Source organism: Salminus brasiliensis, chromosome 22 (genome assembly GCF_030463535.1).
Source record: "Salminus brasiliensis chromosome 22, fSalBra1.hap2, whole genome shotgun sequence".
In the NCBI taxonomy this organism is placed as follows: Eukaryota; Metazoa; Chordata; class Actinopteri; order Characiformes; family Bryconidae; genus Salminus; species Salminus brasiliensis.
The window spans coordinates 22471759-22494685 of record NC_132899.1 but is presented as its reverse complement, the minus strand read 5'-3'; the positions used below and the strand labels follow the sequence as shown (position 1 = coordinate 22494685).

General features: G+C 41.2%; 1 protein-coding gene across 1 annotated transcript in view; it reads left to right on the top strand.

The window, feature by feature from the left end:
* Positions 1-22156, top strand: part of pcgf5b (polycomb group ring finger 5b) — a 35780-nt gene extending 13624 nt beyond the window's left edge. Inside the window, exons 4-9 of the mRNA XM_072667317.1 lie at positions 3068-3123; positions 3317-3376; positions 6891-7036; positions 9895-9993; positions 11917-12006; positions 20982-22156. Coding sequence (XP_072523418.1) covers positions 3068-3123; positions 3317-3376; positions 6891-7036; positions 9895-9993; positions 11917-12006; positions 20982-21029 — 499 coding nt within the window. The 3' untranslated portion in view covers positions 21030-22156. The remainder of the gene's footprint in view (positions 1-3067; positions 3124-3316; positions 3377-6890; positions 7037-9894; positions 9994-11916; positions 12007-20981) is intronic.
* Positions 22157-22927: the final 771 nt, after the last annotated feature.

Below are 22927 nucleotides of genomic sequence, written 5' to 3'. Positions count from 1 at the left end.
CACTGAAAATCTCCCTCCCTCACTGTCATCCGGTTTCCCTTCTCAGCACATTTATGAGGAATAAAAGTTGCCCAAATCGGAATTGAAAATGTCAGATTCAGTGTGTGTTCAGTGTGTTCACACTGCCACACAGATAACACATCTGTGTCACGTATAGCAGAAAAGTTGGATTTGGTCCACATTGACTGATAACTGTGACTGGTCGTGTTATCTCCTTCTCTGTAGCTTCCAATGGTCCATTGGCAAAGGTCTCACAATAAGGCACTTGTTTTTTGAGTGGGTAATAAATATAGTTGTGGTGGGACGTTTACATACACTCATCGTTGATATGAATGTTATGGCAATATTGTTTTCTTTTCTGGTGAACATGCGTCTTTCAAAAAGAAAAAATCACAGGGTCAGAATCATACATGCACACCTAATACTTGATTAAATGCTTTTAGTAGCCATCAGCAAGCTTCTGGAAGAACTCCGGTCGGATGTTTGACCACTGGTGTTGGAAGAAATGGTCGTTCAGATAAATGTGGACCTGACTTTTTAAATAAGAAAATTTAGATATGGTCTGGTGTCCAGAAGATACCTCTAAGCTTAGATACTACTAAATACAAAAGTGAGTATGGAGACCACAACACATGACACTACACTTCACATTCAAAATCTTAATATTCGCAAACACCCAATTCCAATGTTACTGTGTGAATTTCCCCACTGTGGCACTAATAACGGATTATCTTATTTTATCTTTGCTGGATCAAGTTTTTCACTTGCCACATTTTAATCATGTAAATTCAGGCAAGGGCAAACCAGAGCAAACTAAGACCCCTTATACACCTGGTCACTTCATGTGTATTGAGTACCAGGATTATATCTGGATAAGGCCAAAACACATTAAAAAATGCACCCAAGCCACCAAGATTTAAACCACACATTTGAGCCCCATGTTATAGCAGTATAAACACAAAACCCCTCCCAGTACAACTTGCATAGTCCGTCCCACCTAGCAATTGGATTGCAGTCTGACCAATCAGAGACGCATTTGACTACTGAGTGTAAACACACGTGGCTAAAATCTTACCAGGATACCATCCGGCTACTAGTCACATAAAGTGACCAGGTTTAAACAGGGTCTGAGACCAGCAACATGATGTGTTCCAGTCTACAGCACTATCCCATCAGTCAATCAGTCACGATCTGTGCACATCCAGCCAGATCCATGCCATTCCAGGAGCACTGTTTACCCCTGTACTTTACTCCATTGTCTACTGTCAGTGCTGAGGTTGAGATGTCTGGCTGCAGTCGGATGGTACAGAGCTGGGCAGAGTGTGGGGGATGCAGTAAATTTGATCTTGGCAGGGAAGTGTTCCAGCCAGCAGCTGGACTGCTGATTGTAGCTCTGGCCTCAGCTGTGAGCCTCCACCAATCCTGGCCCCCTGTTCTCACACACATAGACACACACACACACACACACACACACACACACACACATACACACACTCAGGTGCTGCCTGCCTGCCCTTCCACTGGCCAGAGTGAAGGAGCAGTACCCACACAAGACACAGCGTCTGCATCGACGTCTGTGTGGAGATCGTTGAGCTTCACAGGAAGCCTTAATATGAAATTTCTGTCCTGATAACAGTTTGTCTAGATTAGAGCTGGGGAGGGGGTCTTCACATCTTTGCATAGCCGCCCCCTCCCTCCCTCTCCGTCCCTCTCCTCAAGTTATACCATAAACCGCAGTAATAGCATAGCACAGCATAGCATACCATAGCATAGCTTTGCTTTTAGCACTGTGTTACATCCCTGAGTCTTAGTGTTGCTGTTGTCCTCTCAGTGTCCTCTCAGCACAGTGTGTTAAGCTGTGCCAGACATTGTAGCCAAGTTATCTTTTAGCGTAGCGTCCACATAGCACCCTGGATGTGTCTTTCTTGAACAAGGTTCTCTTCTGATGTCCAGTTAGCGCAGTCTGAGGTGGTAAAGTTTGTTTTTTTTAAGGAAGAGAACGTTTTAGAGTAAGCTTTTAACCTTGGAAGAAATGGACGTTCAGATGAATGTGGACCTGACTTTTTAAATAAAGAAATTTAGATATGGTCTTATCTTATACAAAAGATAAGAGGCAAGGATCCAAAAGATACCTCTAAGCTTAGATACCACTGAATACAAAAGTCAGTATGGAGACCAAAACACTCAACACTACACTTCACATTTAAAATCTTAATATTCAATTGGAACACTCAGTTGTGCCCAGGTTTCAGCAGTCTTTACAATGGTTTGGGTTTATGCTAAAGATTTCTGAGGAAGTCCTCCATCCTAGTTATTCCATCAAGTTTGTGCAATGTACCAGTACAATGCCAAATGCTACCTCCACCATGTTTAACAGTTCGTACAGTATTCTTGAGATTGAAGGGCTTATTGTGGCAATTGTATCATAAAACTTGTTCATTGTCCAAATCTGCTGCTAACTTCTGATTACAATATAAACTATAGTGCTGCAGTACTTTGTAACAATACAAAGTGCGATGTGCATTACCACCCCCCCCCCACCCCCCCCCAACACACACACATTTTTTAAAATTCGATTATTTAAATTGTGTATAGTTGCAGCGGTTAGTGCAGTCTGAGGTGGTAAAGTTAGTTTTTTAAGGAAGTTAGCTTAGTTAGCTTTTAACCTTGCACTAGATGACTGCCTTTTGCCTCATGGTGCACCGCTTTTGAGCTCCTCTGGCACAGAAAAGGCAGTGGTTCGTGTAGGAACCCCTTTTCCCATAACAAGCAGAGATGTGCATCTCAGTAAGCACCATATTCTCCCCAAGTTAAGTTTTACTGCATTGTAGTTTTCACTAGAGCTAGAATACATCTTTTTTTATTCTAGGGCCACTTTAATATTTTAGTAACTTTGACTGCCGTAGTTTAAAAAACATACATTGCACAGATGTCCGAACACTTATATTGGTCAATTTTTATTGGTTACATTGTTCAGTGATTAATATACTGGCCGTCGATGCCGTATATATCGCACTCTTCTAGCATTTTTGTGACTCTCTTGTCCTTTTCTGTCTTGTTTACAAAGGTTGGACAACACTTTAGAGGAAATCATATTCAAGCTGGTGCCTGGCCTTAGAGAAAGTAAGGGTATCAGTTTTACCTCAGTTCTTCTCCGCCAAATTGTGTTTTGGAAGTAAAAGACAAAGCAATTCTCTGTGCAACTGTTGAGGCAGTGTGATGAGGTGTTTTCCTGGGTTATGCACTCAAACAGCTCTCTTGCTCTCCCTGTCTTTCTCTCTCCCTCTCTCTCTCTCCCTCTCCGTTTTACGTTCAGAGGAACAGCAACAGGAGATTGAATTCTGGAAACGGAACAAGTCAAAAGAAAACGGTGATGGTGAGCATGCCTCTTCACTTAAGACCTCTCATTTGAAATTCATTCAGGATAACCAGACAGCCACAAACACATTGTGGTCCCCTGGCTCATTTGTACAGCGGTATAGAGTTTGTCTCGGGTGCTTTCAATAGCATCACTTCATAAGATGCCATTGAAAGCATCCAGATGGAGCCATATGTGGTGTGTAAGCTGAACGCCTGTTGAATATCACATATGTAAACAGATAGGGGGATAAAGCTGTGACTGAGGACCTATTGTTGAGGCCCACAGCTGTGTAGATGTTTGTGCGGAGGTGTTAAATTTGGATTTTTTTAAGGTGACAGCAGGCAGCTGCTCTTTGACAGCCCTCTCTAAGGAGCTTTGATTATATCGCTCTTCATCTCAGTGCACCAAAGGTGCACAGAGGAAACAATCAGTCAGTTCCAGATAACTAAACTAGGGCTCATGTCCTCTGGTGACCCATGAATCTTTTAACACTGAGGCACACAGCAGTGATTTCTGCCTTTCAGTCTTCAGTCTTTTCTTCTTAAAATACACTGTGTGTTCAAATGTTTGTGGACACCCCTTCCAAAGAATGCTTTCAGCTACTTTACTAAGTTGCAGCCGTTGCTGACAGAGGAGTGCAAATGCACACACGCAGCTTGCCTAGTCCCTGTAGAGAAGTATTGCCAATAGAATAGGACTGTCTGGAGCAGATAAAGATGAACCTACTGGCACCATGCCTAATGTATACAGACCCCCAGCTTTGAGCTGTGGAGCAGTAGAACTGTGTTCCCTTTAATGATGGTTTGTGATCCATCCAATATCTTTGGGATGAGTTGGGGAATTGAGAGGGTGAGGAGGGGTGGTGGTGAGCATCCAACATCTTAACCTCAGTAATGCTTTTGTCACTGAATACAATCAAATCCTCACAGTAGTGTTCCATCTACTAGAAATCCAGTAAAATGCCTTCAATGGAGAGCAGAGACAGTTACTTAAACAAAAGCAGAATAAGCTTTTACAAACAATAAATGAGTAGGTGTCCCAATACTTTTGTCTATGTAGTCCATATATGTCCATTGATATTGATATGTAAAATATATGATTTGTATGTGAATAGGACTTTGGACATGCTCTCCAATGATCATTACCTCAATCTGAGATGCTTTTGGAGAGGATAGCAAGAGGAGATGCTAATCCTTTTGACCATTTGTTAAAAGGTCCAGGTTACCAAAGCACAACTGATGCAGCATCTTGGTTGTTGCTATGCCAGAGAGAACAGTGGTTGGTGTAATGAGTTAACATTCCCACAGAAGTTCCCATCTGATCTGAATTCGGTTCTCACTATATGTGAGGATGCTCGCTCATAAATCACAGTGTATCCAACAATAAAGGTAGCACCCTGCTTCTTTTCTATAGTTATATACTGTATAAAACACGCAAGCATGTAGACATGTCTGCGTCCCATCTACTCCAGGGGGATTATAATAATAATAACAATAAATGATAAATAATATAAGTCTACCACTAAATTGAAGGGTTGGTGATAGATTAGGTGAGCTAGGGATCAGCTAAGCAAGGTGGGACAAGGCAAGATAAGGCACATTTTTTTATAAAGCATATTTCATATACAGTACTTTATGCTTTGTATAAAGAAAAGCAAAATAAAAAATGTAAAAATGTTTAATTAGAAAATAATATATTGGCGCAACCAAATTCAGAATGATGATCGATTACTAGTGTCATGGCGGGTTAGGCCAGACACAGAGGGATGAACACTCGCAGAGATGGGTCCAATGCAAGTCATTTATTAAACAAAACGAGACACACAAAAGGGGGCAAGTGAGACAAAAGATGCAGCAGATAAAGGGCATGAACGTGAACACAGTGATCAACACAACCAGAACATGGCAAACAAGAGGGTGAAACACACAGACCTGAGACCGGGGGTTTAGCTGGGGAACCAGCTACTTGGCAAGGGCGGCTAGGCCGACACAAACTGTAACTGCTGCGTGGCAGAGGGTCGCCTGGCTGGAGCGAGAGTCATGGGTATAACTCAGCAGATACTTGAGTACTTGAACCTCCGGGTGGCTTACTTGCAAACGAGGAAGTCGAGCCGAAGCTGGCCTAAACACACCATGGTCAGAGACGGGAACCTCTCGGGCTACCTCAAGGTTCCAAACTATTTAATTCTCGGCCTCAAACTGAGCGTCAAAGCCCCTTAGGTACCCCCAGCCTCAGGTGAAACACATCAACTAAACAAGACATGATGACCCTGAATCAAAACACATGAACATGAACAAAACACTGAACCGAACATACATAAACACAAATGAACAAGAACCAAGTCCATTAATCATAACCAGAATGGACAGTTCTTCTGTGAGCCTGTAGTCGGCGGCTCATAATCGCCCCGGGGGGAGGGCGCGATACTGAGGGGCTAACAACTAGTTATTTTCAGGAGAGTAGATATGTTTGTTGAAGCGATTGCAAACTTTTTGCGCACAATATTGCCATCGCAATTTATATTACGATTTTTTTAATGGCTTAAATTCCGAGCCTGAATTAATGGTTCACATATCTATCAAATTATAATCAGAAACATATTCCTATATGAAAAGATCCCCAGGGTTCACAGATGTACAGTTTTAAGCTGTTTTAGGGACGCTTTAGGAAAGTTTATTTGTTGCTGCAGCTCTGACGTTAAGAAAATTGCGTCCGTTCAAATTGCGATTTCGATTAAAAAATGATTCATCTTTCAGCCCTAGGCTGTGATTTTATGGGTATGTCACTATCATGAGCCAGTAGAGCTTAAATAAAGCATTTGCGCCGCTCCGTTCACAGAAAGAAAAATCCGATCAACGTTGCATCATGTTCTGCATCCAGACCTGCCTTGTGGCTTTGCAACCATCCACCTCATGAGCTTGGAATTCAAATATTGTCTGCACAGAAATTGGATTGGCTTTATTGAGCATTACACAGTTTTTCTGCCATCTTTTTGCTCCCTGAATTTTCCAATCACATCCCAGCAGCCACACATACACACACATAAACACACACACACACACACACACACACACAGACAATTTTCCTGAAGGGTTGAATCTACACAACCGCTCATAAGAGTGTGCAGCTGTAAGCAGTACTTAATGATCGGGTAATTACTTTCCTTCATTTCCCCCAAGTGCGTCTTCCCGAATATCGTCCCTTTCATATCGTTGTATGAAAGACGGAACGGGGAGGACGCGGCCGCTCGTTCTGAGCAAGTTCAGCTGCATGATTGTGGGTCTTGTTTGCACTTTTGAGCTGCTTTGGTGTTGCCTATATTCACGCAGTGGGGGTAAAGGACAATGGTCCTCATGCATGTTGTAAGGTGTTCCATCCATGCGTTGCTAATTACATCCATAAAACATGATGCCTGTTCCTGTTCCTGCTGATGTGTGTCTCCATTGGCCTTTTCTTTCATATGTTGCTACATGGTACATGTTAATAATGTTAATAATCCACAGGCCGTGATTGCTTTGTGTTGTTTCAGACGACGGCCCCAGGTGTAAAAAGGCTAAGGTAGATGACGACCTTGATGACCGAGGAGACGGAGACTACCACAGAAGTGATCCTCAGATAGCCATCTGCCTGGACTGTCTGCGCAACAATGGTCCGATGGGCGAGAATATTGTTAAGGTCAGCTGTGTGTAAGATCTTAATGCGTAGCGTCTTAATCATATCTCCATGTTCACTCAAGAAGGACATACTGACCGAGAATGTGTCCATGTTTACTGCAATTCACTGTAAGTTGAGGTGGTAAGGTGTATGTTGTGTACTTTACAGTCACAGAAGGTTGTGGTATGGAAAATGAGCCCACTAACTGATTACTGAACGATATTCTGTGTGCCTTCCTGACTGTTACGTCTCGCCACAGGAGCTTCAGCGGGAGTCTACATGGTGATACTGTGTTTTACACACAATACACTTGAATCGCAGTGTGGTATGTTGTGTGGAAGTGGAGTTAGTAAGTGATAATGACTTGATTTTGGGGGAAGGAACATACATGAAGCCACAGCTCCTCCCTGCACCCCAATGGCTCCTCCATTTAAGTCCTAAATCGACTCATCAGAGGGGGTCTGACCTTCTAGCTCTAACAAGAATCTGCCAGAACCCCAAAACAAGTTCTCAGAGTTCTCCTTCATAGGCTGGTGGCATGGTCTGAGCTTGTGAACCATAATATGCTATTTTGCATTTATTATATTTGCATCCCAATATAATAACAAATATAAAAAAAACATATTTGCAGAATTAAATGATACATAAATTGCAGGAAACTGGTAATACAGAATTATTCACAATATTATAGAAATATAAATCTTGCACTTGCACCATATAATAGCTCTATTTGCATAATCACAATATGATTTAAAATATTAAATAATATATAAAAAACAATAAGAGACCTACATTATCAGTCTCTCTGGTTTTACTGTTTATAGGCAATGTACATTTGTGTTGTATTTCATAAAGTATGGACAACATTTCCCCTAGATTCCAAATAAAAATATTGCTATTTATAGCATTTATTTTCAGAAATGACAACTGCTCAAAAACAACTGCTCAAATAATGCAAAGAAATGATTTTAATAATTATAATGCAAAGAAGTGATTACTCAAATTTACTTCGAGAGCATTCAAAAATCACTATAATGAAATAACCTTGACTGCCAATCACAGCTTTCATGTCTTGGCCGGTTCTTCACTAGTCTTTCACATTACTGTTGGGAGACTTTGTCATTCATAGTCTGCAAATTCAAATAACTCAGCTTTGTTTGATGAAATGCCTGGAATACAAAGGCTGCCATACATGTAGACATGCAAATTTGGTCTCTTAATTTTTTCCAGAGCTGTACATGATATAATAATGGTAATATGATTATATGCACGCTTGCATATAATAGGGGTGGGAATCACTAGACACTACTGGATACTTCCAGCATCTTTATTAGCAAAACAAATGGAAGTGATGTGACAAGTCAACTAGAAGGTTTGGCAGCAGGGCTGCGGTGGAAAAACATCTTACCCTCCCTAGTAAACTCGACACTCGCTGAGAGGCCAGGTGTAGTGTGTGAGCCTAGCATTTCACAGTTATCAGTTATCAGTAACTAGACCGAAATCATGCCTCTGCTCTGCTCGAGTCTTTAACAGCTCAGCCAGAGCTGCACCCGTGTGGCTTTCCTCTTATTCACTGCTCTTGTTATGAAGCAGGAGACGCTATCTGCCCCTCATTGGTGATAATATGTTCAGTTACGGTGACAAAAGATTCTCCGGGAATGGATGTCAATGCATCACATGTTACACATGTTCTCTACACTGTAGTGCGTGGGGACAGATTGGCTGTTTCAGTGAAAGATCTGAGATGAGACGCGACATTGCGCGAAAGCACTGCTTCTCGGTGCATGCCAATAAAAGTTGATTGAGCTAGAGTTGGTGGGCAGCGATTAAAAAACGGGCCATACGCTAGCTTTTAATGCAGGTTCAGCCCAGCCCTTCTGACCGCCACTTTTTCTGTTCCGTCAGCATTACGTTATGAATTCATATTTAAAAAAATAAATAAAAAATCGTGAACTGGCTCAAAATTGTCCATGTCTGCATTAAGATGCCTCCAAGAATCTTCTCTCTAAAAAAATGTCCCACCCCTAATAATGATGTCATTTTTCACAATCACACAATCACAATACAATAGTTGTTTTTTTTGCCATATTACAATATAATGGTGATATAACATTCCCTCCATATTGTCCCATCCCAGCAGCAGGACATGGCCTTCATTAGATTCGATTCACACACAGCCTTTATATTCACTCTGAGATGATAAAAGACACGGGTCTGTAGTCTTTACTAAAGCCCAACAGAATTAGTGCATTATTGATGTACTGCTCAATACCCTTCACCTCTGTGCCCCCCCCCCCCACCCCCGCACTCTATCTCTATCTCTCTCCATCTTCCTCCTTCTTAATTTCCCCTAATTGAGTTCCAAACGCGTGACATGATCGGCTGATGAGGTGGCTCGGCTCGTCTCGTCTCGTCTCTTTTGCCTCCCACTTCAAAGCCTGCTTACCTTTTAATGACCCTTTTCTTTTTGTCATATAGGATCACATCACGGCTGTGCTCCTGCATTTAGCACCTCGGTGGCTCACTAATTAAAGTATGAGGCTTTCTTTTATTAGGTTTGCTGTGTGAGGCAAATTATTCCGGCTGGCAGTAGACTTGTTTTGAGTATGTTAGTACACTCTGTCTGTAATGAGGAGGTTGTTTGGTGTAACCCTGCATCTTCATCACAGCTGTTAATTGGGGAGCCGAGAGTAGGTTCTGCTGCAAGGTGAGAAGAAGAGATGTTTCTAATGGAGAACCTGAGCTTATGTTTAGCAGGATCGGTTAAAAGCAGAAGAAGCTCGCTGTTAATGCTCTGTTCCTGTCAAACATGGTGGCGGTTTTGAGGCAATGTGTAGAAACTGGGGCAGCTATGACCGTGTGCTGTTTGTCTTCTTCAGGGCTTAATGAAGAAATTTATTCGCTGCTCGACCCGAGTCACAGTCGGAACAATCAAGAAGTTCTTAAGTCTAAAGTTAAAGCTTCCCAGTTCTTATGAGGTAACACTTGTACTGTATGGGTGTTTGCTGTCAGTGCATTTCATCAGAAAGTTGCCAGTTTATTGGGTAAATGTTCATAGACGTCTTCTGAAACCAAGGTTGTGAATGGAAAGTTTGTTCCCCATTTGCTGCAACAACGGCCTGTACTCTTCTGGGAAGACTGTACACTACATGGTAGAACATTGCTGTGAAGATTTGATTGCACTTAAGCCACACAAGATGTTGGCTGAAGCTCCATCACGCCAGAGAATACAGTTTCACTGCTCCACGGCTCAGTACTGGGAGGTTTTTATTACCCATTACACTTTTACAGGTACAGTAAGGGTTCTTTTAGGAATGCCATAGAAGAATCACTTGATATCAAGCTTCTGTACCAATTCAGAGGTTCGTTCTTCACACGCAAACATCTCTATTATAAACACACAGTATAGTTCTTTAGGGAACTATAAATGGTTAAATAAATATAAATGGTAAATAGGTTGGGCTATCTGGGGATTTTGGACAGATATTATTTTGGGTGGTGGAATATGTTGGCTACACCAACAAGCTCACAAGTCCACAATGAGGAGAGACCATTCCTCCTCCAACATATCACTATATCAAAATAAATATTGGAAAAGCAAAAGTCTTGCATAAACATATTTTAGCTTGGACTTTAATATTAGCATGTGACTAGCATATTATTATAAAAATATATATTTTTATATTAATAATTATATTTTAGGCACTCCTTAATTAGCTAAATACAAAGTGTGTAGTGTATCAAAACACTAGCCTGTCATATTACAATGAATCTCTGAATCATGCAATTGTTATAAACCTGATGTTAGTGTATGTTAGACTATATAAGCTGTCAAACATGGTGGTGGTAGAATTTTGGCGTTAGGATGCTTTGTTGCTTTAGGACCAGCACAATAATTGATAGATCCATGAAATGTGTCCTAGCATCCTACAAGAGAATGCCTAGTCATAATTCTGTGAGAGTTTGAAGCTCAAGCTCAGTTGGGTTGTTCAGCAAGACAGTGGTCCCCCCAATGGCTCAAAAGAAACAAAGCAAAGGTTTTAGAGTGACCTTGTCAAAGTCCTGACTTTACACCAGTTGAGATGCTGTGGCAGGACCTTAAACTAGCACCTCATGCTAGCTTAAGAAATCAAAAGCTTTCCAATATACACTATGAACCCAAATGTTTGTGGACACCCCTTCTAATGAATGTGTTCAGCTACTTCAGCTAGTTGCACCCAATTACTGGAACAGATGTGCAAATGCACATACTTGCTTGTCTAGTCCCTGTAGAGAAGTATTGCCAGTAGGACTCGCTGGAGTTGAAAGCCCCCTGCATTGAGCTGTGGAGCAGTGGAACTGTGTTCTCTGGAATGATAATGAATGGTGCTCCATCCAATACCTTTGGGATGAGTTGGGAATTTGAGGATGATGTGGGTCGGTGATCATCGCCCTCACTAACACTCTTGTTGATGAATGCAACAAAATCCTCACAGCAATGCTCCAGAAATTTAGTAGACAGCCTTCCCTGGACAGTAGAGACAGTTACTCCAAAAGAAGCAGGATGAACTCTTTTGTAATATCCTTGATTTCAGAGGAAAGAAATTAATGTACAGGTGTCCCAATATTTTTGTCCTTGTAGTATAGCCGGATTAAAGCAATTCTACAAAGAACAATGGTCCCAATGTTCTCTATATCTGGTTTTATGGATATGGTAAAAAGAGGTCATTTGAAAGGGGGCAAAAGGTTTTCCATAGCACTGTATATTATAGATCTACCTCATAAATTGGCCAATGAATGTACCTAATAAACTGGCAAGTGTTCTTCGTCTGTAGAAGTAATGCATCATATTTGTGGAGTGAATGTATTTAGTCAGCTGAGCTTAGAGCAGATCCTTACAGCCTGCGTGTCCCTCTCTGCAGCTAGACGTTCTATGCAATGGAGAGATCATGGGGAAAGATCATACCATGGAATTCATCTACATGACGAGGTGGAGGCTTCGAGGCGAAAACGTAAGCTATGCTAGCGTCTCCTTTTCACACCTCACATGCTAAATCCGTGACCTCTCACCTGTTCCACTGACAGGAATAGAATGGAGATGTCATTTTGTGTTTGTGTCAGTGTTTCCTTTAGAGCTTTGACGGTGACTTCATGTGGTGGCTGTTCTGTAGCAGAAGCCTGAGCACTCGTAATGGTGTCACATCATGTGATTTAGCTCGCACGTTACACCTGAAAGCATTCCAGCACAAAGACACACTTACTTTAAAAGGCCCATATCCATATTTTCTTGGATCCTATATGTTGTCATGAGTGCTACATACAGTGTGTGTGGGTTTACAGTCCAAAATGATCTCTTTTTATCCCTCAGTATTAAACAGGCTGTTTCAGTTACTGATATAAGAGAAATGAGCTCTGTTCTGATTGACTGGGCCTCATTTTAAAAGCTCTCAGAGCTGAAACACCTCTGAGCAGTGCAGTGGGAATGGGTGGAGCGAAATGATGATTAAAATAGGTGATTCTTGTGACATCAGAGCAACAGTGATTTTAAAATGGGCTGTTTTTGCAGCCTAATTTCCATTCATGGTGTGAAGTAAACAGTACATTTTTAAAACATATTTTTATATATATTTTTATATTACAAACATATATTTTTTTATATATATATATTTTTAAATTTTAAATATAAAAATATTTACATTTTAATGCTAATTTGTGTAGATATGCACAAGTTGATTTTATAAACAGCTACTGAAATAGTTTTGTGCTAACTTTATTTGTATCATTTTAAAAATATTTATAATCAAAATATTTGTATTTGTATGTTTTTAATATTATTTATTTTTTTATTATTATTCTTCTTATTTATTATAATTAATTACTAGCCCTGTTTATTAGATTTATTTTGGAACAAAGAGAAAAAAACACTTGCACCACAAATTATTGATGCTTAAAAAATGTTACAAAATTATAAATAAATAATAAATAACTGAATTGAATTTACTGTACTGAATAATTTGTGAGGCTGCACGACACCTACATAAATATTTTCATGACAACTGCACTTCACCTCCAGAACCTTTCTTTCACTTTTTCTCAAATGTAAATTTGACCATTTTTTAATATTTTGTCAATAGAAATGCTCCAAAATGCTGCACAATTTGGGTACACTACATGACTTCCTGACTGAGTTTTGCTGAGTTTTCTAGTAAATGAAAACATGCCTGTCGCACACTACTAGGGTAACTAGGGTTCATACACTACATGACTTCAACCTGCTACTGAACCCAACCAAACACACCCCAAAACATGCCTGCCTCGCGTTACCTAGGAGACGCAGATTCATTGTATCTGTGCCTTATCAGTGGTTCTTTACAGTAATATTTAATACTGTATATTAATAACTTAATATTTAAGTTATATTTATAGTAAACTAGCATTGCCAAACAACAAAAAAACACGAATAGCACAATGACAATGAATAGCACAGCTATCATTACTCTAATTAGTCTGACCATCACTACCATGGCTATATGAAGTCATACCACACCATGATTATTATATTATGATTATGAATATGTTGCACACCAAAGCAGTTCAACAGTCTTGATGGTTTGGTAACTTTTATCAATAATGTTTAAATAGTTCTGACCAGAGGAGGACGGGTCAGGTGAGTCCTTGTGAGGGCCTTGTGAGTCTTGGTTCCTCCTAAGGTTTCTTCCTCCAGCTCTAAGGGAGTTTTTCCTTGTCACTGTCATGTCTTTTTATGTTATTAATTTTTCTTTTTTTCTTTTACTAATAACTGATTGTGTAAAGCTGCTTTGTGACAACAACAGTTGTAAGAAGCTATACAAATAAATTTGACTTGACTTGACTGTTGTTCTGTTGGTATCAGCCAATACCTTCCCAATGTTCCGCATTAGACACTGCTAAGTTTTGAAACAAGCTATTTGTAATTTAAGCTCTCAACGTCAGCTCTCAACATCACACTGAGGCTAGAACTTTTGCAGGATCAGATCGGATTCATTCTTTTCCCCCTATGGTAGCTGATCCAGCATTTTCTGCTGATATCATCCGGATACTCATACCCGTCCATGCTGATGTGTGCCGTCTCTAAGGGTGTTTTCCCTCTTTTCCTAGTAGAGTAGTTGAGTCAGCACAAGATGTACGTTTTTCACCATATCCTCAGTGCAGGCTCATTTTCTCTTTCTTTCCTCGCCATTGAAAACTGAAACAGAGAATAATGTGACTAACTGAACCAATCACGTTGCCTGGCAGCAGGTAGCAGAGCAACGCACCAGGGCTCCTTTGGTGCAAACTACAGACCACCTTGAAAACAGCTTTTACGCTCATCCCAACCACCCAAACTTTCAGGGGTGCAAATAAATCAGGGTCCGGAGGAATGTAGTGTTGTAGTCAAGATCGCCAGAGACGAGTCCATGTGGGGCGCAAAGGGTAACCCAGCTTGGAACCAAAAGGTTTTGTCCATGGGTTCCATGTTGACACCACATATGAGTGCCCACCAGGGTCAGTCATGGGACAAGGAGGGGTTAAAACTGGACCCCATCTGGGTTGGACACTGCACACAGGGTCTAGATGGGACCCATGTGAGATTAAGGTGGGCTGTAACAATAAGGCCTATTTGGGAAGCCCAACTGGGTCCCAGTAACAAGTGCCCACCTGGAACCCCATGTGAGTCCCACATGAGTATACTGGCTGGGAAGACTTTTAGTAGCCAAGACTGAGACCGTGAGTGTCTATCCAGACCTATCCAGTCAAGCCATCTTGAAAATGTTGTGTGCCAGAACTCAAACAACTTCAATCACTGCTTAATTTCTCAGTGCATTACAGTGTGTCTGTCAGCATTCTGCATTACTACGGTAAAGTAAAGTCATTGAGACCAATTAAAAGCCATAGTGGAGGACTTGAAATTTACCAAACAGTGTCCGCTTGAATCTGGCGTTTATTGGCACTCTCGTCACATTCTCATTCCATTGTGTTTGGAGTGGTTGGTGTGGCGCAACAGATAACACCACTACCTGCCACTGAGCTACCACACCATGTGGGAGACCGGGGTTCAATTCCTGGTCTAGGTGACTATGCTGCACTACACCAATAAGAGTCCTTGGGCAAGACTCCTAACACTCCATTGGCCCACCTCTGTAATATGAGTAACCTTGTAAGTCGCTCTGGAGAAAAGCGTCAGATAAATGTAAAATGTAAATGTGTTGTATAGGCCCACTTTGTTCTATACCTACTCTGCTACGCTACATGATGCTAACCGGCATTGTTCAATGCATCAACTACCTGCTGTACAGTAGAGAAAGTAGAGGGTTGAGCACATTTGTAGGTTTGTTCACCCTTAAATGTGAATATTACTCAGTAACAATAGAAAAAAGTTCAGTTTCTAATTACAGACGCATTGGACTTTGCTGGTCAAAAGGGGGACAGTTTCCAAGTCCACCTTATCCTGAGACATACTCTAATTATCACGTTTATTTGATATGCGTAACACTATTCTTGTTCTGAATGTAAGTGCTTGTTATAAAAATCACAGCGCATCCAACAACAAAGGTAGCCTTGTGCATCTTTTTTACAGTCATAGAAAACACAGTAGCACAGTAACCGCTCTAGTTCTACATGGGGATGAATGCTAACATGCTAACATTACTGTGAACTGTATGGTGGTTCTTGGCACAAATTCATGGTAGGAAGTGAGCATTTCACCCACACCCTAAAATGTTGGTCTATATAGAAGAAAGTAATATTTATAGAGACAAATTTCAGGCTGTTACTGGCTCTTTTTGGCAGGCTTGGCCATTGCAATCATAAAATAGGCCGATAGTCTGTAGATCCACATGGTTCTTTCACCGCAGATGTCGGTTCTGTATCTCTCAGCTTGCCAACAAATAAACAGATGTCTATAAGGGGGAGCTCAAAGCATGATTTGTATTTATAGCGGTGGTGTAAAAGTCATGCTGGGGGTCATGGCTGGGTTATAGGCTGGAGTTATCTCATGGTCTACTTCTCAGCCAATTACACTGGGTATTGGGAACTAACTGTGGTGTAATCATTTGGAAATGTTGCATTTTGGTGTGTTTGTGTAATGTTATTGATGATATTTCCTACATTCCATTACTATGAATAGTATACTTGAATAGTTTCTCCAGTCGCATGAAAAATGGAATGGAACTGAATTGAAATTGAAATTGGTGAAATATGAGATTTCCTAAAGCACTGGATCATGGTAATCAAGCTAAATAATTGTAAGTTCAGAGATTTACACATCTGCTAGAGGCCTGAAGCCTCTGTCCTGGTGGACTCTGTTGGTGTTTGTCCCACTTTTCCACCATGACACATGCTCCCTGGCTGGGAACTATTTCAGGGCATTTAAAAGTGACACACATTTTTAGAAGTGAACTGAATTAAGGTTAAGGTATTTTGCTCTGCTGAGAATATGTCTTAATAAAGTTCAGTTGTGTCACATCAGCAAAGCTCAGTTAACATAGCCGAGTGCATCAGCAGGGCTTGGTAACACACTCTATGGCCCAGGATGGAACTTGAACTGAGAGTAAAAACACCCATTCACACCAAGTACGGGTTGCAGATGCGAACCTTCAAACCAAGTCAGATGCATTTTTGCCTTCTGTATTGTGGAAACAGGGCTAGAAACTCCACAGCTCTCAGAAATATCCACTCTTTCTTTTCCTCTGCTTCCTGTCTGCCTCTGCTCGCTTCAGTGTTCCTCCTCTACACCAGTGCTTATTAGCGAGGGACACTATAGGGGCTACATAAAGTCTCTGTAAAGTTTTCACCTTCATTCCCCAGCCTTTCAGCTCTGCTCTGCCATATATTTTCTTTACGCTTCACATTGTGTGTTGCTGCTCATCATATAAGCTTTTGTCTGGATGCTCATTTGTTTGGTCTGAAAGCATAACAAGCTCTGATTGGTCAGCCTGATTTTAACACATCATACGTACAACACAAAAAATAGAGCGATGTATATAAACAAAGTTACGCGGCGTCTCAGTCCGTGAGTTTCGGACTCGGTGGGAAAGACATCATTCATATTCGCGTTTGTTTGTTTACAAAACTTGACGTGTGTTTTTCTTTTGTAAAACTCCGCCTTTAGGATGCACTGATATTGTATTTCTGGGCCAATAGAGATTATTGAGATTATCGTTGCCAATACTGACACAACTCACATGCATAGGATTTGCCCAGTGTATACACTGTATGCACATATCAGATCTCACACTCACTAAAGAAAATGTGATTTGAAAAATAGCAGAAATACCCACCACCAGGGCATACAAGAGCTAATACATGTGCATGCCTAATAATCATTTTAGTTAGGGGTGGGCAATATAGAAAGAATATTACATTGTGATACTTGAAGAGATTTCTGCAATTACCGATACATACATAGTGTTTAGTTTGATAAGTTCAGACACATGTAAAGTACAGCCAGAGCATCGCTGGAGTAACAAGCCAGGTGCTTGCGGATGTAAAATTATATGAGAATTGATATTTCTTGCTCCTGAGCTGCCCCTACTGCCAGGTGCAAGAAGTGTAATTTCCTAGATAATATGCCCATGTGGGGCCTGTATGGGTACCCCCTCAGGATGCATGTTGGCCCCACATATGGATACTTTCAGAGTCAGTGATGGCACCAAGAGAGGTTAAGCCTGGACCATGTGTGGGTTGTACACTGCATATGGGGCCTAGATGGGACCCATGTGAGATTAAGGTGGGCTGTAATGATGGGGCCCGTTTGTCAATGAAAAGGAGATTCTGTCCTAAATGTAGTCACTAATTCTGTATAACATTCCTGCTCCAAAAGCAGAACAGACCCAAAACAAATGGTAGGGATTGGCTTTCTGGGAGCCGCAGTTGAGGAGCCTAAGTGAAGAGACCACTGAACAGGTGTGATGAAATAAGAGCAATGTTTTAACAGTTTTGTTGTTGTTTTTTACAGTAAATCCAAATAAACAGGATGAATTATGCTATTTATTAAATATGCAGTGACTGCAGAGCGTTCTAGACGTAATGTCAATATACAAAGTATATTGTACTGTACTGTAAATGTAATTTATCTCAGTAACAGTGAAATATCCTCATATTGCAGAGCCTTAATTCCAATATTGGACCATATTTACATTTTTCCATTTATCATCACTATATATTGACTGTCAATGTATTGTGCACCCCTATTGTAGATCAGATTTGAGCCTCCTTGAAAATGCTACACTGATTCGCCATTACTTTAACACCCCTTCCTTATTTCTACTCTTATTGTCCACTTTATCTTCTTCCCTCACCATACAGGGGCTCTCTATAGTTCTATATTTTCAGACTGTAGTCCATCTGTTTCTCTGCATACTTTGTAACCCTGTTTGCATCTTGTTCTTCAGTGGTTAGGAGCCCACAGCACTGCTGTGTCTGATCCACTCGTACCAGCGCAACACACACTAACACACCACCACCATGTCAGTGTCACTGCAGTGCTGAGAATGACCCACCACCCAAATAATACCTGCTCTGTGGTGGTCCTGTGGGATCCTGACCATTGAGGAACAGGGTGAAAGGAGGCTAACAAAGTATGCAGAGAAACAAATGAACTACAGTCTGTAATTAGACCTACAAAGTGCTCCTATATGGTAAGTGGAGCTGATAGAAAGCACCATGATGTTCAGCCTGTGTGATAAAAACAAATACTGTATCATATATCCTATAGAAGTTACACTCATATCTGCAGCGCATACTCATCACATGATGTAGAAAAATCAATATTGGAATGGCCAGATGGTTCCACATAATAAGCACTGGGATCACGGACAAACCAGTGTGATCAGGAAAGTCTCATTTTTCATGTACATGTAAGAAGGTGTGACAGCTACCTGAAGCTCTGTGGAAATTCCCATTGGGGCCTAAAGACTCAGAAGTGGGTCAGTGTAGACCCACACTTCATTGCCCACCCCACACACACCCCTTCTCCTGCTCTCTCTCTAAAAATAGTACTCTGCCAGGGCTGAGCATAATGTATTAGTGTGTGCATATGTATGAGCGTGTGTGTGTGTGTGTGTGTGAGTGAATGACTCACCTGCACTAACTGCTGTCCAGATGCTCTTACTCTACCGAGGAGCCAACAAACCCTCTCAATTTCATCAGTGCAGTGTACACACATTTTCTCCCACATGTTCCTCCCTCCCCCTGGTTAAACACCCCTAATCACTTCAAGGCTGTGTTACATAAAGTGTCTAACAAAGCTTTATGACCAAGTTGTAGTTGAAAGTATTGTTGTTTTTGTTTTGTTTTTTTTTAATTGTTGATAAAATGTATTTGTCTAGCGCTTTTTCTAACTGACGATTTACAGGAATCAGTGATAGGACAGAAGATCAACAAAGCATAACCCCCCTGGTGAGCAAGCCAAAGGCGATTCCTTAAGGAAAAAAAAAACCCTCAGAGCTGGAGAAGAAAAAACCTTGGGAGGAACCAAGACTCACATCCTCCTCTAATCAGAACTATTTCTTCTGCTTACTTCTGCTGCTATAGTCATAATTTATATATGTCAAATGTCAAAAGACATGAAGGATCAAAGAGCCTCAGTGAGCAGCCAACAGCAACAGTGGCAAAGAAAAAAAACCCTCAGCTGGAGGAAGAAACCTTGGGAGGAACCAAGACTCACAAGGGGGACCCGGCCCATCCTCCTCTGGTCAGAACTATTGAAACATTATTGATAAAAATTACCAAACCATCTATACTGTTGTACTGCTCTGATCATAATCATAATATAATAATCATGGTGTGGTATAACTTAATATAGTCATGGCAGTGATGCTCAGAGTAATGATGGTTAAAAGTGGTGATATTAATAGTGGCAGATAGTTAAGAGTCCATTTAGGTTTTAACATGGTCATTAGGCTGGTAGCAGTGGTAGGAGGGTGTGCAGCTGGTCTGGCATGGGTGGGGGGGCCTGGTCATTGAACTGATAGGTGGCAGCTGGTCTGACGCAGTTAGAGGATATGGAATCATAATAGAGAGGATCAGAATAAGCTAATTAACAATGGTTAATGGTGGCAATAGTAATAATAATAGTAGCAAATAGTTCGAGTCCATGTAAACCTCAAGCTTGTCTGTAGGCAGATAGCAGTAGCAAGTAAGTGGGCAGCTGGTCTGACACGGGCTGTAGGGCAGCCCAGTAGTCAGTCCTCCATCTGTGTCAGGCTGAACAAGTGGGCAGTCATTAAATCTGAGAAGGTAATAAAAAGAGAATTATTTCTAATTGGAGTGTGGCTAATGACTCTTGACTGTAACAGGCAAATTGAAAAAAGAGAGCCAGAAGGTAACACAGACATGGGAGCACCTTAAAATACTGCCATCCATATTTGTCTTATGTATACTTATCGCCATCATTTACATGTGTCATAAGTGATGTATAACCACCACACTGTCCCGTAAAAAACACAATGTGAACCTATCTGACCGTAAAGTTCTGAGTAGGCGACTGGCTTGTTTTAAAGAACACCTTGCCAATAGAATAGGACCCCCTGGAGCAGATAAACATGAGCCTATTGGCACCATGTGTAACGCCAGACGTGAGTGTAAAGCCCCCCCACCCCCCCAAGCATTGAGCTGTGGAGCAGTGGAACGGGTTTTCTTTGGAATTATGGTACTTAATCGAATACGTCTGGGATGAGTTGGAGAAATTGCGATGTGGTGGGGAGGGGAGCCTTCCCTGGACAGTAGAGACATTTACTCCCACATAAGCAGGATGTGCTTTTTATTTTTCAATATTACAAATAAATGTAGTTGCAGCATTGCTTTTCCTGTGTATGGTAAGCTACTGAATGCTACAGATGCAGCAGGTAGATGTTAAAGTACAAAACTGAAATCCTGGAATATTCCTTTTCGCACCTCAAAGTGAGCAATATTTCACCTGCATTCATTTCTAATGAACTGTTCTATGTGTCTTCTGATCTTTCCCCAGGCCTACCCAATGGTACTTGAATATCGGCCCCGTATCGACTTTGGCTAGATGAGCTGACGCTCCTGCACTACCCTCAGCCCATCAGCACACAGAACAATGAATAGACATGCTAGCAAATCAAACACAGCAGGCTACTTACTTTCACAATTCTTCATCAGTTCCTCTCCTGGAGTTTACTCATTCCTCAAATTCCCCATCACAGCAGGGACTGGAACTCCTGCTGCCCCAGTTTGGTTTGGTAGGATGTTTGTTTGCCATGTGTGTGTGTCTCGCTCCGTTAGCTGGTCTAGCAGCAGAACTGTTCACATACGCCATTACAGGCCCAAGAGAATGATTCTCCAACTCTTCAAGTGCATTCAGTTGTCATGTAAGTTGCTTCTATCAGTAACTAGAACAGTGCCTTTTCCACACATGGTGTTTCAGTGATGATAGTCACTGATCCCAGCAGCCTTTTTCCTGTACAGATAGGCCTAAGTGACATTTTGTTCGTTGTGTTAGTATGAAAATACACAGTGGTGTCTTATCAGGCCCAAGCATCAGCTGGTGTTATTAAAAAATAAGCTACTTCTATCAATATCATGCTCCTATAAAATCCTTCGCTGCCTCATACTGTACCTGACCCACAAAGAGCAGCAGTGTCTATGGTATCTACTGGGATTTGTTCCAATATCTTTGTAACAAAGAAGAAAGCCTGGTTAGCTTCCACTAGAGTAAAAGAAGGACGAACTTTACATTATGCTACTATTAGAAGTCAGTATCTGGACCTGGAGTTGATATAGTTTATATAGTTTTGTCAGTTACAGTAACTTGCTGAATTGTTCACCTTCATCATAACGCATCCGTTTTGTCTGGGATTAACTGGGATTATGCTCCCTATTTCACCATGCCCACTGTCAAGAGTTTCACCATCCACCTTTGTGTTAGAATTTCCGATCATTTAGTATCAAATGGTTTATGGTGGCATCATATTCAAAGTGGATGCAGTCTGAAGTAGGCTGCTGCTGGGGACACTGATCATAAACTAGCTAGCTATGCTTCCCCAACATTCTAGCAGGTTATTTAGAGCTTAGCTAACTAGCTTTCCAACACAGCACAAAAAGGTCGGAGTGTTGTGGGGCACCATATCCAAAGAAGAAGAGGACCTACGCCTGTGGTTGAAGGCGCTAAATTTAAAACATCCACCCAAACATCCATAGGTCTGCTCTTACCGTTTATGGAGGGTAAACTTGGTTATGAAGCTCCAGTGAAGCGGATGCATCGAGTGCTTGTGAAGCTATCTGGTAACACGTTAGCCTAAGAGCCTCACAAGCATCCTGCTTGACCAGAGCTTCATGACCGAGCCGTTTCTCGGGGTAAGGATGTTCTGGTGTTTGTTTCCCCTCCACGAAATGGTAAAAGCAGATGTGTGGACGTTTGGGCGGATGTTTTAAATTTAGCACCTTTAACCACAGAAGCAGTTCTGCTTCTTTGGAAACCGGTGGATATAAAACAACACACCATCTTTTTGTGTTGTGTTCGTAACGCTGTTGTTCAAGCTACCTTCTCTAACCGAGCATATTGTACTACTTATATCTACTACTTACTACTACATTATCACACAAGTTTCTAACACAAAAAGTAAACAAGGATGGGCCCCCCTCATTGCTTAAAGTAAAATACGGTGGATAAAACAACAGGTTATTCTAGAAAAAATGGAATCCAGACTAATCTGAAAAGCACATTTTAATATTATACTATATATATATATATATATATATATATATATATATATATACAATTTGGGGTTAAAGGTAAAGGTTCAAGTTTCTACAGTGAAATGTGTCGTTCACATTTTTACCCATCTGTGGTAGTGAACACACACACAAGTGAACCAGAGCGGTGGACAGCCAACTCCAGCACCCAGGAAGCGGAGAGGGTGAAGGGCCTTGCTCATGGGCCCAACAGTG